This window comes from Myiozetetes cayanensis, unplaced genomic scaffold, assembly GCF_022539395.1.
Source record: "Myiozetetes cayanensis isolate MyiCay16 unplaced genomic scaffold, myiCay2020 scf31, whole genome shotgun sequence".
NCBI classification, from domain to species: domain Eukaryota; kingdom Metazoa; phylum Chordata; class Aves; order Passeriformes; family Tyrannidae; genus Myiozetetes; species Myiozetetes cayanensis.
This window is the reverse complement of record NW_026087533.1, coordinates 2,897,497-2,914,123: the sequence shown is the minus strand read 5'-3', so window position 1 is coordinate 2,914,123 and position 16,627 is coordinate 2,897,497. Positions and strand designations below refer to the sequence as shown.

Genomic DNA, 16,627 nt, shown 5'->3' with positions numbered 1-16,627 from the left:
GGGACCTGACCTCCATCCCTGGGGCTTTTCCCGTGCTCCTGGTTTAAGGGGCTCAAGCTCAGGTGAAGGCTCATCCCAGCTGGATTTGGGCTGGAAATCACCAACTGGAGCAGGTCAGACTTGTTTTCATGGCTTCATCTCAACCCCCTTCTCCTCCAGTGCCTTCAGAGCAGACTGGCCAGTTAAAAAGCCCCAAAACAGGCTTTTTTATGCTTGAAAACAGGAACAAAACCAACCCAACGCTTCCCTCCTCCCAAATGTCTCCAGCGTTTTGCTGCTTAGAGGAAAACAGCCCTTTCTAAACTCCGAAATTTCATTTTATTTCAACCCCTCCCGGGCAGAAAACATCAAGTGCCACGAGTTTTTCCAAGCCAAAACACACTCTCACCCACACCACCTCCAAGCCAAACTGCAGGAGCACCAACAACCCGAGGAAGGACAACTTAAATAAACCCACTGACAAATCCAACCCCCCACCATGACCCCCACCAGCCCCACACCAAAGGGAGGGCCCAGATAAATAATACAGTGCAATAATTATGGATATTTTTGCAATTAAAAGCCCTGTGTCCAAGGGCTTGTCCTGTGCTGCTTCCCAAGCCTCTCTGCAGGCCAACACCTCCTCCCAGTACACTCCAGTTTCAATACTCCCAGCACCAGTAGCTCCAAGAGGCTGGAGGGAGCTTCCCCAGGGAATATGGCTCAGTGTCCTGGCCAGGGATTTGCTGGAGCCTCGTGAGCTTCATCCTCTCATCACCCAAAGGTGACTTCAGCTTTGCTGCCTGGATGGTTGTTTTAAGGATATTCCAGCTGTGGTGGGGGGAAATGACCTGTCATGACCCTGAAGAACCAGTTTAACTGGGGAGCAACTGGAAAATATGACACAGCCCATTCTGGACAGGGATTTCTCTGCCCCCAAGGGGTGCCCCAAACCCACCTGGGGCACCCAGAGGCACCCCCAGTCCACCAGCACCTCCAGGGTAGTGGGAGGGGACTATGGTGGGGAGCATCAGCACTGGCACCCCACAGCTTTTTGGGAGGACACCGGGATGGGACCTGGATGGTTCTCTGGGGCAACCACAGCCCCAGGTGATCACCAGCCCAGCAGAGTGAGGAGAGTCCAGCACACTCAGAAAACCCAGCACTCCCCAACACCCCCCACTCTCCCCAGCCACCCCATGTGCTCAGGACACAAGTGACCAGCAGGGACGAAGGCAGTGGGGCCTGGGGGGACACTCAGGGCTTCAGCAGGTCCCCCAGGTCGTAGGCCTCGAAGAGGTCAGTGACACCCTCTCCCTCGAGCCCCCAGAGATAATCGTCCTGTTCCAGGGGGGGCGAGAAGGCGACAAGGGTCCCAGGTCCAGGTGGGAGGGGGTGCAGGGCAGTTGGTCCTCTGTCTGCTGCAGGAGGTGGGCAGGAGAGCCCAGGAGCCCGGGCTCCACCTCCAGCAGCGAGCTGGGCCCCCCCAGGATGGTGAGAGGCAGAGATGAGGGCGAGGAGGGGGTCCCTGTGCCCCCCCAGCCCTGGGGGGTGGCGTGGGGCAGCTGTGGGGCGGGTCTGGAGCTGTTTGGTGGGGAAAGGGGGATGGGGTGGTCCCGTGGGGAGGTGGCAGCGTAGGGGCCGGGGTGGTCCTTGGTGGGGCTCTCCTCTGTGATCTCCTCTGGGCAGAGGTACACCTCGATGGGGCCGTTGGTGCTCTTCAGGTGCAGCTGGAAGATGTCCTGGAGGGGCAGAGCAAGGCTCAGGGGGGCACCCAGAAGGTGTCCCATATCCCACCCCACAGCCCCCAAGCCATGAGGGGTCCTCACAGGGCAATGCAACCCCTAAAGGACCAGCTCAGGGTCAAACAGCCCCAGGGGGACACCGCAAAACCACCCAGGGTCAGGCTGGGCTGGTTCCCCAGAGGAGCCCACCGAGGATGGTGTGGATCCAGCAGCTCCCACACCCCAGCCCCACACACACACACACCTCGCTGAAGTCTGGCACCTCCAGCTGCGTCTCTGGGGGAGCCTTCACAGCGATCACTGTCTGCTCCTGGAAGCTGCTGATGGCACGGAGGTCCTGGTAGGTGACATATGCCAGCGTGGGCAGGGACGAGGTATAGGAAAAAGAGGGGCTGCAAGCAGGACATCAAACCCCCCCATCCCTCCAGACATTCCCCCCAAGCCCAGGGGAATCCAACTGGAGAAGAGGCTCAGAGGGTTCCCCAAGCCCCTGCTCCTTCCTCCCTCCCATCTCCCCCAGCAAGGATATCTCTGGTTGGCCTCGTCTTCCACCAGCTGCCGGAGCTGCAGGGCACAGTCCTGCACGAGCTGCTCCAGCGTCCTCTCCGTCCTGGCCAGCTCCGCCAGCTCCCCCCGCAGCACCTGCTGCCTCGCCGTCACCGCCGCGTCCTCGAAGATCCCCGTGCCCCTGCCAGCGGGGATGGCACCCGGGTGACATCGGTGACACCACAGCACGCCCCGCACGTCTCCCCCCACCCCACCCCCAGCACCACCTACATCCACTGGATGTGGTTCTTGGACTTCTTGCGGATGAGCTGGATGCCCTCCAGCACGTTGGTGATGTCGTAGATGCGGCGCTTCTGGACCTCCAGCACCTCGGCCGCCCGGTTCAGGTCCACGACGCCGTCGGGGGACTCGTTCAGCAGGCGGATGAATTTTTTGGTGAGCAGCCCCAGGGAGGTGTCGTAGCGGGTCTTCTCCCCGGGAGACTTGGGGGCTGTGGGGGAAACAGGAGACAACCCCAGCGGTCCCCTCCTTAGTTGGGGATGTGGGATGGAGGTGACACTGGGTGGTGCTAGAGGGGACATGGCTCTAAGAGGGAAGAGAAGTGGGGTGTGTTCCTCTCCCAGATGCCTCCCCCGTCCCTCCTCACCCAGCACCACTTACTCCTGGGGCTGGGGAGCTGTGCCAGCGTCCGGCCCTTCCCCTTGGGCGTGCGAAATTCGGGGCCCTCCAGGTCCAGCTTCCTCTTGGCCTGGAGCAGGAGAGAAAAACTCAGCATTGGGGCTGAGCCAGACACCCCTGTGAGCCCCCTAGAGCTCCCCCCCGGGGTCATCAACAGAGCCCTGGGTGCCACATCCTGTGGTGGGAGGTGTCGGCAAGAGGCTCATCCAGTTCCAAATCCCTTTTGGGAAGGGGCACAGCAGCACCCAGGGGCCACTGGGAGAACTGGGACGGGAGGGGATGGGGGGTCCCATCCACCCCATGTGGCTTCCTGCCCACCCCAGAGCTCCCCAGGAACCCTCTGGGATTTCCCCTCACCCCCAGCTCCTGGCAGAGCTCCACGGGGCTGAGCCCTGGGAACGCGGAGGCTCCGGAGCCGGATCCTCGCCTTTCCACCCTGCCAGCTGGGTTTCACCCCCCTCCTCTCACCCCGGGTCACAGCTGAGGCAGCCGAGGACACCCAGCTGCCACCAGCACACCTGGGACCAGCCAGGCTGAGCCCCCATGGGGCCTGTGGGTGCCCCAGGCACGTGCACCCAGCTGGAGAGAAACTGGGGCAAGCTGGGGGGGCTGCACTGGGTCCTGGGAGGGGACACACACACACACAAACACAGATCCCCACACACCAGGGCAAGCAGCTCCTTGAAATGGCCCCCAAGGGACCCCCCAGCAGCACTTGGGGAGAAGGGAAAAGGGGGAGGGGGGTGTCACCCAACCACTCCCAACCCAAACAAATCCCCAGGGACACCCCCACACACCTCAATGTGCACTGGAGGATTTCGGGGGGGACACATCAGCTCAGCAGCAGAAAGCAGCCCCCCAGCCCCATCTCAACCCCCCCAGTACCTGCTCCCAGGCCAGGCTGTCCCACAGGATCTCCCCAGTCCCATCCCATCCCATCCCATCCCATTCCCTCCCAGTACCTGCTCCCAGGCCGGGCTGTCCCACAGGGTCCCTCCCAGCACGTCCCTCATGGCTCCCAGGTCCCAGTGCCGGCTGGGTGCCGCTCCGACAGCGGCTCCCTGGGGAGCACACCCCGCTCTGTGGGGAAGGGTTGGGCACCTCGGCGCGTTCCCACCCGAGGGGGCCGGCGGGAGAGGCGCCCGGGGGCTGTTTTCCGCCCCCCCAGGGAGCCAGGCAGGTCCCGAGCTCCTGTGGGAATCTGTTCCCTCCCACCCTTCCCCGAGCAGGTTTTTCCCAGCGAAGGCTGCCTCCATCGCCGGCCCCCTGCCCCCGGATCCGCCCCGGAGCCTCCGGCACCCCAACGGTTAACGCCGAGTGCATGGGAAACACCTGCCCCGGATCAGACCCCATCCATCTGCCAGCACGGGGAGGAGGCATCACCCTGACCCCCCCACCCCTTCTGCTGGCACCCCTTTGCTCCTCCAGCACCGATGGCTGTGGCTGACATGTGCTCCCCTCACTGCTGGGGGGGCTTAGCTGCACCCCACCTGCCCCAGCTGTGGGGAAACTGAGGCAGGGATTGCCCACAGTGCTCCCAGGCACCTCCAACCTCCCCCTCCCCTTGTGCAGGAGGGGAGGAAGAGAGACCCCTGCCCCCCCAGTGTGCAATTTGGAGGGGTGGGGGTGGCAGGGGCAGGACCCTGAGTGTCCCAGCGAGGGACAATGGACAAGGGGGTCCCTCTTGTGCCCCAGCTGCCACCCCCCCCCCAAGCCAGGCAGGATTAGGCACACGACAGCTGAGCGGGGCACAGCGAGGGGCTCCCAGCACCCTGCCAGCACTGGGAGGGTGGGATGAACCAGAGCAGGTGGCAGGGGGGGAGACCAACCCAAAAACCACCCCAGGGCACAGCAGGGCCCCCACCACGCCATTCACCCAGTATGACATCTCAGGATATGGGGACACCTCTGATAGGATGGCAGGGTGGGAAATGATGCTCAACTTCAAATTTTGGGGGGGTGTAAAGAAGCCGGGGGGGGCCGGCTGGGCACCCTGCCAGCTCTGCCTGCCAAGCAGCCCTCGGCCCAGCCCTGGCGCCAGGGGCTACACCCTGCGCCCAGCCCAAGCATCAGAGCATCCCTCAGCCCCGGGGGGGCCGCGGGGGGCTCCTCCTGCCAACCCTCCCTTTCAACAGCACCCTCTGCCTTCCCCGGGCTTGCCCGGGCCCTGCCCGGCCCTTTATGGGGCTCTCCCCTCCCCGTCCCCTCCCCTTTTCCAGCCCCGCCGCCCCCACGGGGGCGTGGGAACGCAGCGCCCGGAGCTGCCGGGGGGGCCACGGGGCACCCCTGGATCAGGATGCTGCTCATGGCACGGGGTTGCTGGGTCAGAACCCCCCCAAGGCGCAGCCCCCACTGCCTTGGGGTGGCTCAAGGCTGGTGGGGCACGAGGGGGGGCACAGGGGGATGCGGACCCCCCCCAACTTGGAGGAGGGAGGGTGGGAGGTTGATCCCAGGCTTGGGATGTGCAGGGAGCACCCTGCGCTGGGGGGGAAGGCAGTAACCCCCATCCCAGGTACTGCTCCCCACTCCAGGGTGCAGCCAGCATCTCCATCCCCTCCCACAGCCCCTTCCCAGGACATTCCCCAGTGGAGACGAGATAAAGGCTGTAAAAGCCAGATCCCCAAAAAACCCCTCCAAAGGCAAAGAGCACAAAGTCACCACCTCCCCACCCATCCCCACCCCCAAAAATTCCCTCCTCCTGCCCATGCAGAAAAACCCCTTGATGGGGTCAAGGTGGGACGGGATCACCCTGTGTCACCCCTGTGCAATCCAGGGGTGCTGCTGAGCAGGTTCTCCTGCCAACCCAGCACCCACAGGGACTGCCACCCTCGGGTGCTCTTTGCACGGGTGGCTCGGCCCTGCCAGGTCATACCGAAACCGTGGTGGACTCTGGACACCTTTGTCCTGGCACGGAGCAAGCAGGGAGAGCTGGGACCCCATGGCACAGACACCCCTCCCTCTGGTGCTCCTGGACAGCCCCGAGCCCCTGCAGAGACCCCACAGACCCTATGGAGACCCCAAACACTCAGGATAGCGTTGTCATGGACTAAAAACACTCCAAAATACCCATTTTTCCATGGAGGACAACGCATTTACCTACACCAGAACCCTCAGATCAACGAGTATATGAAATTTAGGACTGTTTTGGACAACGAGAGATAACCCATCCTGCTTTCCCGTGGGGTGATGGGCTCCTCCAGGTGACCCCAGATCATTCCAGAGGCACAAAGACGGTGCCGGGTGGGAGCGGCCGCGATTGCCCTGCTCAGGAATTGGGAGGAAACGCTCACTATCTGATTGCCTCGGCTCTGCACACAAAGGTTGTGCCATAAACGGGGTGTGTGGGGCAGGAGCCCCAGCTGTCAGGGCTGCAAGTGCCGCGCCGGGGCTGGAAATGGGATCTTCAGTGCCGGGAATGGGATAATGGCAGCAGGGAATGGGATGGGGACAGGCAGGAACGCCACTTGCAAGACACCAAGGGGGATGTGGGAGCGCTGTTGTGTCCCCACGTGTCAAATAAGCCCCCAGGCCCTGTTCAGGGGACAGCTGAACACCCTGAGCATCTCCCGATGTGGGTGGTGATGATGATGGCGATGGTGGTGATGACAAAGAGGCCATTAGCCCAAAACCTCTTGATGCCAAGTGTCACGTGAGGACAAGCATTTCATGTCCCCAGGTGTCACACAAGCCCCCTAGACCCCATCCAGGGGACAGCACCAGGCAGGAGGACCCTGAGCATCTCCTGGGTGATGATGATGATGGTGATCATGACAAAAGGGCCGTCAGCCCAAAACCATCTCCACAGCGATAGGACTGGGAGTCTGTGGGGTGATTGTAGGGGAGGCGTCAGCACCGATGGTGTCTCCTTAAACAGCAGCCCCTGGCAGTGCAGGATGTGGCATCTCACACGGTTTAGAGACAAAGAGGCCAGAGAGGAGACAGGTGGTCCCAAAGCCCCCCTGGATGGGGCTCAAAACGGCCCCATCCAACCCCACAGCCATGGCACAAAGGAGGGGAGCAAAGACACCCCCTCTCCCCCCGCTGTGGCCATGTCCCCAGCTGGCACCGAGCATCGGGGAGTGGGGAAAAGGGGGGGAGAAGGTGGGGGAATAAATAAATAAATCAAGCCTTGAAAAAACTAAATGGGAGTAAGCGGGGTCTGGGATCCCTCCCAGGGCCCGGGGAGAACAGAGGCTCACAGTGAGGGCTGGACCTGCGCCCGGGCTGGGGCGGGCAGGAATTAAATGCCAGCTGCCAGCGGGGCCGATGGGGCCGGGGGGCTCTGCAGGGGCCCTCCGGGAGGAGGGACAGGCTGGGCAGAGCCGCCCGTGCGCCCCAAAACCGGGCACGGGGCCAGCGCCCGACCTGTGCCTCAGCTTCCCTGTTTTAGGGGCGTTGGGCTTTGCAAGCAACAGCCGTGACCCCCTTGGGGACTTGGTGACAGGGACACGGGACAGCGACCCCCCTACACGGCTCCCAGCAACGGGGTCCCTGTGAAAGCCTTGGGGTGACCCATGGAGGATGGGACCCCCCCAAAAAAAAACCAGTCATCAAAGCCCTGCTATAGCCACGGGCAGGAACCAGGGATGGGCAGCGATGCTGAACCAGCCCTGCCCCGTGTCCCCCCGCCCCGGGGGTCACAGCCCCGAAGGGGGGAGAGCCGGAGGGCAGGGCCGGTGCCCCCCAGCCACAGCAGGCAGGGGCTCTGCTGCCTGCACCCATCCCTTGCTGCCCCACCGAGGAAAGGGGTTCGCGAAGGGCCTGGGAATCCTGGGTGGGTTTTGAGGCTCAACCCGGACTTTTCGCCAGCTGGAGAAAGGAAAAAGGGCCGAAAAAGGCCGAAAAGCGGAAGCCGGAGCCGCGGGCACGCAGGGGCGAGGGGAAGTTGGGAAACATCTGAGCCATTTCACTGAGACTCCTGATTTCAGACCTCGCCCTCCCCCACCACAAAAAGACACCTTGGAGGGGGGTGCAGACCCCCAGTATCAGCTGCAAAATTTGGAAGGGAGGGGGCTGCACACGCTGGGGTCACCCACCCCTCCCTCCCCACCCTGCTCGACCCCCAGCCCCCCGTGCCCCCGCAGCGATGCCCGGCGTGGGGAGGGGGTGCAGACACCTTACCGGCAGCCGTCCCGCCGAGGCTGAGTCGAGGGTCCTGAGCTCGGGGCCCTGGGGGGTGTCATAGAAACACCCCCTGCGCGCAGCGGGGACGCTGACAGCCGCCGGCGTGTAGACCTGGGTGAAGCAGCCGCTGGATAACGGGGGGCTGCCCATGCTGGAAGCTCCCCGCTCGCAGGAGCCCATCACCGACATGGCCTTCTTCGGGTGGTGGTGGGGAGCGGGGGCCGGGAGGGCGGTGCCCCCCCTCCCCGGGGCGGGGGACACTCCCCTGGGGAGCCGCAGCATTGCAAAGTCCTTTCCGAGAAGCCAGGCCCGGGGGAGGGGGCAGGAACACCCCGCGGTTCCGCACCGGGGAGAGGGGTCACAATCTCAGCCGCGGCATTTTGGGGGAGCGGGGAGGGGGCCCGGCGGGCGATGCCATCGGCCGATCCCCCCCAAAAAACCCGAAAAACCCGCAGAGAAGCAACGCGGTGGGGATGCCGCCAAAACGGGCCGCAAAAAAAGCGCTTTTGGCCCCCAAAATCGGCCGCGTTGGGGGCCGGATGGGGCCGGGGCGCGGCCCCGCCTTGTGCCGGGACCCCCCACCCCGGCTCCGCTGCCGTCCGATCGCGCCGGGGCCCGATCGCTCCTTTTCTTTTCTTTTCTTTTCTTCTTCTTTTTTTTTTTTTTTTCCGGGTTTTTTTTAAGCGCCAAAACCCGTCCCGCGAAATTCGGATTTCCCGCGGAAAACGCCGCGCGCTGATTGGCTGTCGCCGTTCAGGCCCCGCCCCTTCCCTGCCGCCGGCGGGAGGGGCCTTAAAGGGCCCGCGCGGCCGCGGGAGGGAGGAAAGGGGCGTGGTCGTTGTATGCAAATCAGGGGGTGGAGCCTTATTTTGAACATTTGGATGGGGAGGGACACCTGGGGTGGGGAGTCATCGGTGTTGGGGATCGCGGCTAGGATTCTTTTTTTGTCATTTATTTATTTATTTATTAGAGACACACACACACCCCCCTCAGTCTGGCGGGTTCTAATCTGGCGGCCGCGACCCCCCCCCGCCCCATCACCCCTCCTTCCCCAATGCCTCCCTATGCCCATCACTCCCCCATCCTCATTCCCCTCATTTCCCATCACCCCCAGCTGCAGCACCCCAGGGTGGGGCGCCTCTTTGGAGACAAAAAATGTTGGGGGCCACCAGCCAGAGGCTGTCTGGGACCCCCCCCACCCTGCAGGCAGGGGTCAGTGCTGTTGTGGGGGCAGGGACCTCAGAGGGGCTCAGCATGAGCAGATCTGGCCCCTGGTTCACTCTCAGAAATTCACCCAACCCACCCCTCAATGTCACCTGTGTCCCCCCCCCCACCCCAGTATTTCCTTGGTGTGCACCAGGTCTTTCTGGAAAAGGGAGGGAGAAAGACACGGTGAGGGGCCCCCATTTTGGCCCATGGGGTATTTCAGGGTGCAGCAGTGACAGAAGTCACTGAGGCAGTGGCAAACCTCTGAATGAGGGCAACTGAGACTTATTGGGACCAGTAAAAGGCCACTGAGACACCCCACAGTTTAATCCTGCTGAGGACACTGAGCCACAGCAGTTGGTTCCTCTCCATCCTCTGGTTCCTCTCCATCACCTGGTTGCTTCCATCCATTCATTCCTCTCCCTCATTCTCCTCTCCAGCATGAGCCAACCCCGTGTCCAGGTCTGGGATGGGGATGACCACGAGCAGAGATGGATTTCCTTGCCCAGAAGCCTCCTGGAAGACAAACAGATGGACACACACGCCGTGCACGGCCTCTGCTGTGGATGAGGACAGACACCAGACCTCCAGACTCCAACTCAGCTGGAAGGGACACCCAAAAACGTGCCAGGAACATCCAATCCAGGGCAGGCATTTGCCTCCCACTGCACAGGGGTTTTTAGGCACAACAAAAGGCCTGGCAGCAGCGATGCCACCTCGGCTGGGCACCGTGTCCCTCTGCCAGGAGCACGGCTGAGCTTGGCAGCTCAACCCACCCAGACCTTCGTTTTCCCCCCTGCAGGAAGGAGGCAACTGCCATCTCCATCTCAGTGCACAAAGACAAGGCCATGCCCAGCAGGGTGGATAAATCCATGGTTTTGGCTGCCTTGGGCTGGCTGCAGTGGGTGACCCTTGGAACAGGGACACTGGGATACAGGGAGGGCCTGGGTTCAGGGGGCTCAGGGTGGCAGGTTGTGCCCCCAACTCCTCCAAAAGCAGAGCCTTTCCCAGTGCAGATCCAGCATGTGGGAATGGGGGCACCACATCTGGGCCACTGAATCTCTGCTCAGATCAAGACAGGCTCACCAGAGGCTTTGGGGTACAACCACCCTGTCCTGGCTCACCTCAGGATCTGGAAAATCTTCTGGATATTCAGCTTAGGGATCAGGGACCTCACTGTGAGGTAGACCACGAGGAGGAGGAGGGAGGTGTCCCAGGAGCAGGGGGCTGAGGCTGCACTATGGACCCCAAATGAGGCCCCCTCCCCTAATATTCCTTCCCCAGGAATATTCCCAGGAGAGAGAGGGTGCAAGGGTTGCCCAAGGTGGGGGCACAACTGTGCAGGGGGGCAGGTGATGGGCCACCAGGTGGCCAGCAAGCCCAGCAGCCCAGTGTGACACATCCCTGTACCTGGGCTGGGGGCAACACAGGAGGTCCTGGTCCTTCCCAGGCGAGATGCTGGAGAAGGTCCAGGTCCTTCCTGAGGGAGACACTGGAAGAGATCCTGGAACTTGCTGGGTGCGGGGAGCAGAGGAGATCCCGATACTTCCCGGGGAAGGCACTGGAGCCGGTCCTGGTCCTCCTCGGGGAAGGTCACCGGGGGAGGTCCCCGGTCCTTGCCCGAGGGACAGCAGAGGAGGTCTCAGCTCTTCCCGAACACCAGAGGAGGTGCCGGTCCTTCCCCGAGCCGGGCTCTTCCTCCTGTGCCCTGGAGACGGCAGCAGCGAGCCGCGGCTGCGGGGCCCGCACCGCCCCGGCCCCGGTACCGGCACCCCGGGGCCCATGAGGATGGATGGACACGGGGTGGAGGGACGCTGGAGGACAAGGACAGAGGGATGGAGCCTCGTCCACGGCGGACTGTGGGGTGTGGGTGAAGCCCCCGGTCCCCCCGTGGCAGAGTCACGATGTCACCCGTGGGAAAGGGAAGGCGAGGGCTGGCAGGAACACGCAGGGTGGCTGCCAGGACACCGGGTGGTCTCCAGACGGGATGGGGAGACAGCAGGAATAGCCCTCCCCGGAATCCCACGGCACTGTCGGGAGCTCCTGCCAAAGGGGTGCTGAGCCCACCCCCCTCAGCTTGGTTTGCAGGATGAGCCCTCCCAGCCTGGCAGTTCGGAGCCGCCGGGGTGGAGGGTGCCAGAGGAAATTTAAGGATCTGGAAGGGGGCGGGGGGAGGTGGGAACACCTTTCCCGCACTGGAAACCCCGTGCCTCAGTTTCCCCACTGAGCGCTGGCGTGGGAACTGGAACAGCGTGGGGTGTGGGCAGAGCGTCGAGGGTGCGGGGAACACCCCGTGCCGGGCAGGATGGGGTCACCCACTCACCCCCACCCACGGCCAGGATCCAGCCCCTGACACCGTCACTGGGGCCGCAGGAGCTGCAGGAGTGCCCCAAAAGGGAGGCAGTGTAGGCACGCGTGTAAATGCACAGACACTGGTGTAAATGTGCATGCCTGAGTGTGCACGACGCGTGTGAGCACACAGTGAGTGTGCCCAGACACGCGTGTGTGTCTCTATCCACGCGTGTCAGCGCACATGTGCGTGCGAACGCACACGGGCACGAGTGCACACCCGCACACGCGTGTGAGCGCGCCCAGACACGCGTGTCAGTGTGGCCGCGTGTGCAAGCGCCCAGCAGCGCACACGCGTGTGAACACATGTGCACACCCACGATCGGCCTCCTCCAGCGCCCCCCCGCGCCCCCGCCCCACTCGCGAGCGCGCCCGGCCAAGGTCACGCGTGTGCCGCATCCGTGTGAGCGCGGCTGGCGCGGAGCCGCCCGGGGGGGTCCGGGGGGGAGCCAGGCCTTGGCCGGGGCAGCCGCGGGAGGAGGAGGAGGAGGAGAAGGAGGAGGAGGAGGAGGAGGAGGGAAGTGCGGCTCAGACAGCGCGGCGCCAGCAAACACCTGCAAACAGCTCCGGGCACACAATGGCAAATACAGGTGGGAACCGCCGCCTCCGTCAGCGCGGCGATTGCATCAGACTCCGGCGCTTGCCAAGAGGCGAGCGAGCCGGCCCAGGGGCCACCGGCACCGCGGCGGGGCCGCCCTCGGCCTTCACCCCCACCCCCCCCGCCCCCGGGGTTAGTTTTTGCCCTCCTCATCCTCTTTTCTGCACCCCAGCAGTGGAGGCGGGGGGATAAAAGCAAAGGCGGGTTTGCTCATCCAGGGGTGTTTTTCCCGTTCCAGCTGCGCCCCCCCCGAGGTAAATCCCAGCCCCAGCGGTTATTTTTAGTTGTGTGTGTGGTTTTTTTCCTTTTTTTTTTTTTTTTTTTTTAAATTCAGGGTTTTCCAGGAAAGCATTGGCATCCCACCACAGCCCAGATAAATCTACCCCATGGGGCAAATTCCATCTGCCCCAGGGGGTAGATTCTATCTCCCCACACCCCCCCCCGAGATAAATCCCATCTGCCCCCCGGGGTAAATCCCAGCCCTGGCAGCTATTTTTAGTTGTGGGGGTTTTCTCCCTTTTTCTTTAATTTTTTTTTTTATTTTTTTAATTTTAAATCAGGTTTTTCAAGGAAAGCAGTGGCAGCACGCCACAGCCCAGTCCAGGGAGCCAGTGAGGGTCTGGATAAGGCTTGTTCACCCCCCCACCCCCACCCCCAGGCCATCCCCAGGGCCTGGGAATGTCAGGGTGGCTGTTCCGGGCAAGGCGCCGGGATCCATCCACGATGGGGGAGGAGGTGACGGCCCTGGGAGGCTTCCCGGGAAGCAGCGCCAAACCCTCACCCTGCCAAACCCCACAGCCCCCGGCCCCGGCCGAGGGAATCCCCTGCCCTGACCCCCAGGAGGGGACAGAGACAGGGGCCACCTCCACTCCCCGGGGGAAGGAGTCCCCCTCCAGCGCCGTTTCCATCCAGAAAGTCCCAGCAGAACTGGTTTCTCCCATCCCACCAGTGCCTGGCCCTGTTTCTCCCAGTAACCCAAACTGGGCTCATTAATGCTCCCACGGCTCCAGGATCTCCACTGAGGGACTCGCTGGGACCTGGGGTGCTCACACTGCAGGAAGCCCCACTTTGCAGCCACCGAGGCCCATCCCTGTCCCCTGGCTCATTCCCAGGGCGCTTTTCCCACCCTTCCCACTCAAATCCCTTTGGCACGACAGCACTGGCGCAGCTGGAGGACCAGGACACCGGGGTGAACGTGGGGACACTCACCCCTAACCCACCCCTCGGCTTTTCCTCCAGAGCCAAAAGCCAGGGGCGATGGCAAAAGCCTATTTTTAGCCTCAGTGCAGCAGCAGCTCCGTTCCCAGACACCAAAATTTCCGGATGGACACCCTCACCTGCCTCCCACCGTGCCCAGACACCCCCTTGCCACCCCATCCCACCCCACCCGTGGGTACCTGAGGGTGCTGCCCTCGGGGAGCCTGGGGACATCAAGCTGAGAGGGGGGAGGAATGTTCCCAGGGGTTGGTGATCCCGTTGGACCAGCTGGTGCTTTTTGGAAGCTCCACGTGGTGCTTTTCCCTGTGGAAATGCCCACGGATGAGGAGGGTTTGATGGGTGCCAGCTGCACCCTGGGCTCATGTTGGCTGTCAGGGGGATGGAGGCTGCAGCTGGTGTGGGGGGGGAAGCTTTGCACCACCCTGAACCCCAAGACCCCCATGCCTTCCTTCCCCTCTTCCCATTTTCCCGGCTCCCAGTGATGCTGCAGCACCCCAGGGACACCCCAATGCCACAGGGCAGCACCCACATGCCTGCCCGAGCAAAGCCAGAGCCCAGGACAGGGGATGGGTGAAGATGATGGTGCTACAGGTGGGAGGGAAGTTAATTTAACTCCATCCCAGGCAGGCCAGCACCTTCCCCAGGGAGCAGGATCCGGCTCCGCAGCTGAGCCGGCCGGGGGTCACATCTGCTCCCGGGCCAAAGGGAAACCGCAGCATTACCCAAGGGGAGGGAAAGGCATTTCTGCTCCCAACACCCCTTCCCTGGGGTGTTGACCCCGGAGGGGGGATCAGGTCAGGCAGGGAATGTGCTCTGGATACCACCTGGGGAAGCACAGGCAGCCCAGAAACCCCCCATCCCCTGGGGGTGTATCCTGGGGGAACAGCGTCACCCCCTTCCAGCCCAAGAGAAGATCAAATCCAGCCTCAGGGCACCAAGCAGCCCTTTTTTTGCAAGGCAGAAAGTGGAAAAAAAGCGCTAAGCATCTTTCCCCCCCACCTCCCGGGGCTGCAGCTACACCTCCAGATGGTCCCCGGGGCTCAGCAGCGTCTCCACTGCTTCCATATCAGATAAGCAGCGCAGCACCCAAAATAGCTGGCAGCCACCTCGGCCCGGAGCCGGCAGCCCAGGGTTAATTCCTCCCATACCTGAGCTGACATTTCAAAGCTATTACACAATTACAGAGATTCCTGCCCTAACCCTAGAAGTTCCCATCCGAGTTCAGGGGGCTCCCACCCACAGAGGGGGGGGCTTGTTTTCTCTCACCCAAGGGTGCACCCCCCGGCTCCCTCCAGCCCCAAGGAGAAAAGAATAGTCAAAACGAATTTTTTTTTATTATGTAAAAATGGTAACTTTTATAAAAAGTTTATAAAGCAAATACAAGGCATGTTCGCAGAAATTCACCTTCCTGCACAAAAGGTACAAAAAGTTATACTCTAGTATAGAGCTCCACAATACACGAGGCCACGGCCCCAGAGAGTTTGGTTCATACTCGAGGATGTGTGTGTGTCCCCCTCCCCAAAACCCCCCTAAAAACAATCCCGCCCTCCCCGTCCCACTTGAACACCTTTACAAAAAAAGGACTCGCTGCTATAATCCAAAAATATACAGACAACCTCCTCTCTCTCTTCCATCATCAGTCTATCATTAAAAATAATCTCGATTAAAAACTTCGGGTCCGAAGCCGGGACGGGCCGCTGAGCTCCGAAGGGGAGGGTGGGATGCTGGCGGTGGAGAGAGCTGGGGGGGTCGGGACCAGCCGCTCCCCGCCCGCGGTGCCCGGGCCCGGGGGAGGCGATGCCGGGGCCGGTAGGTCGCAGACAGCCCGGCGCCACGGAGGAAGCTGCTATTTACCTCCGGCTGATAACGAACCAGGAACCGACACTCGCTGCCTGTTTGCTAATTGGCACCGGGAGGGGAGAGAAGAGAGGGGGAGGGAGGAGAAAAATAATAGAGATAATTAGTGTGGTGATAAGCGGGGTTGGGGATGGGGATTGGGAAAAGGGGGGTGGGAGCCGGGAAAAGGCGTTGTTGGGATGGATAGGGGTCCCCTGGGGATGCTGAAGGGTGGGTGGGTGATGGTGGGGACAGGGGTGCAGGTGGGAGAGGGGTTGGGGGCTGGATTGCTGGGGTCGGTATCAGTGCCCTGGGGATGCTGGGGTGGGTTGGGGAGTGGACTGGGGTGCAGGTGGTGGGAAATTTGAGGTGGAGGGGGATTGGGGAGGGGAGATGGGATCGCGTTGGTGGGGCTGCTGTCGGTGCTGGGGGCTGAAGGAAAGGGGGTCGGTACGCGACTGCAATGGGGTGTACGGGAAGGATGGGGTGCAGATGGCGGCGGGGGGGTCGGTGGGGACACTCACCTGATGGAGGAGTCGTTAGTGACACAGACTTCTCTCGTCTTTGGAGCAGAGTTCAGAAGCGAGTTCGGCCGCCTGCGGAGAGACGGGACACGGCTTAGGGTCACCCCGGCGGCGGGTGGTCCCCATTCCTCCCCCTTCCCCACCGCTCCAGGGCACCCCCAACACACCCGGGACCTGCATCACCCCCATCCCAACACGTATCCCCCCATCCCAACACATCCACCCCCCCAGCCCAAACACAGCCCTTACCTTAAGGGAGAACAGGGTGGCCTCGGATGAGGGGTCGCGGCCCTTGGCCCCCTCCTCCAGCACGATCTGGAGGTCGAAGATGTAGTCGATGACGTGCTGCAGGATCTCCACCTGGCTCACCTTGGTGCCTTGCGGGATGCCCGGCACCAGCTCCCGCAACTTGGAATAGCAGTCGTTCATGTCGTACAGCAAGTTCATGGGCTCTTCCAAGGCCGGGCTCTTGTTGTGGCTGCCCCGGGCGATGGCAAAACTCTGCTCCGACAGGCAGCAAACGGCCTCGTAGCAGCTCCGCACGGAGCGCACCGGGCTGATGGCTTTCATGGTGGGCTCAAAAGCTGGGCTGGGGGCGCAGGACAGGGGGGGTTGCCTGGGGGTTGTCTTGGCGGCTGTGGCTCTGCTGGGACCTCCGAGTACCGGGACCACCAAAGCCTGGAGCTGTGAGCGCCGGGATTGTCACCCCTTGGACCCTGAGACGTTCAGAGTTCGCTGGCGGACTGGGGAGGGGGCGGCCCCGCGCAGCCCTTTATATAGACAGCAGGGCTCGGTCACACCCCCTGCATTCAAATTGACTCAAATCCCACCCCTTTCTATGTAAAATAACAATTAATCCACCC

General features: G+C 62.5%; 2 protein-coding genes across 2 annotated transcripts; both read right to left on the bottom strand.

Annotated features, from left to right (window-relative positions):
- Positions 1 to 1,236: 1,236 nt before the first annotated feature.
- Positions 1,237 to 8,213, bottom strand: LOC126645556 (transcription factor E2F2-like). The gene is given in 7 exon segments (XM_050326095.1): positions 1,237 to 1,349; positions 1,352 to 1,721; positions 1,969 to 2,083; positions 2,254 to 2,412; positions 2,502 to 2,721; positions 2,892 to 2,979; positions 8,031 to 8,213. Coding segments are annotated over 7 exon segments (1,248 nt in total).
- A 6,506-nt stretch (positions 8,214 to 14,719) lies between these two features.
- ID3 (inhibitor of DNA binding 3) lies at positions 14,720 to 16,627 on the bottom strand. The gene is made up of 3 exons (XM_050326596.1): positions 16,014 to 16,627; positions 15,765 to 15,836; positions 14,720 to 15,303 (listed from the first exon to the last, which is right to left on the bottom strand). Exons 1-2 carry the CDS (start codon positions 16,332 to 16,334, stop codon positions 15,780 to 15,782), a joined length of 378 nt encoding a protein of 125 aa, XP_050182553.1. The 5' UTR covers positions 16,335 to 16,627; the 3' UTR covers positions 14,720 to 15,303; positions 15,765 to 15,779.

What these genes read in the sequence shown, in the direction of transcription:
- ID3 (XM_050326596.1), bottom strand. Translation starts at nt 16,334, where the DNA reads ATGAAAGCCATCAGCCCGGTGCGCTCCGTGCGGAGCTGCTACGAGGCC. An exon ending in CCACCCTGTTCTCCCTTAAG is followed by an intron (nt 15,837 to 16,013) that starts GTAAGGGCTGTG and finishes GTCTCTCCGCAG; the next exon opens with GCGGCCGAACTCGCTTCTGA.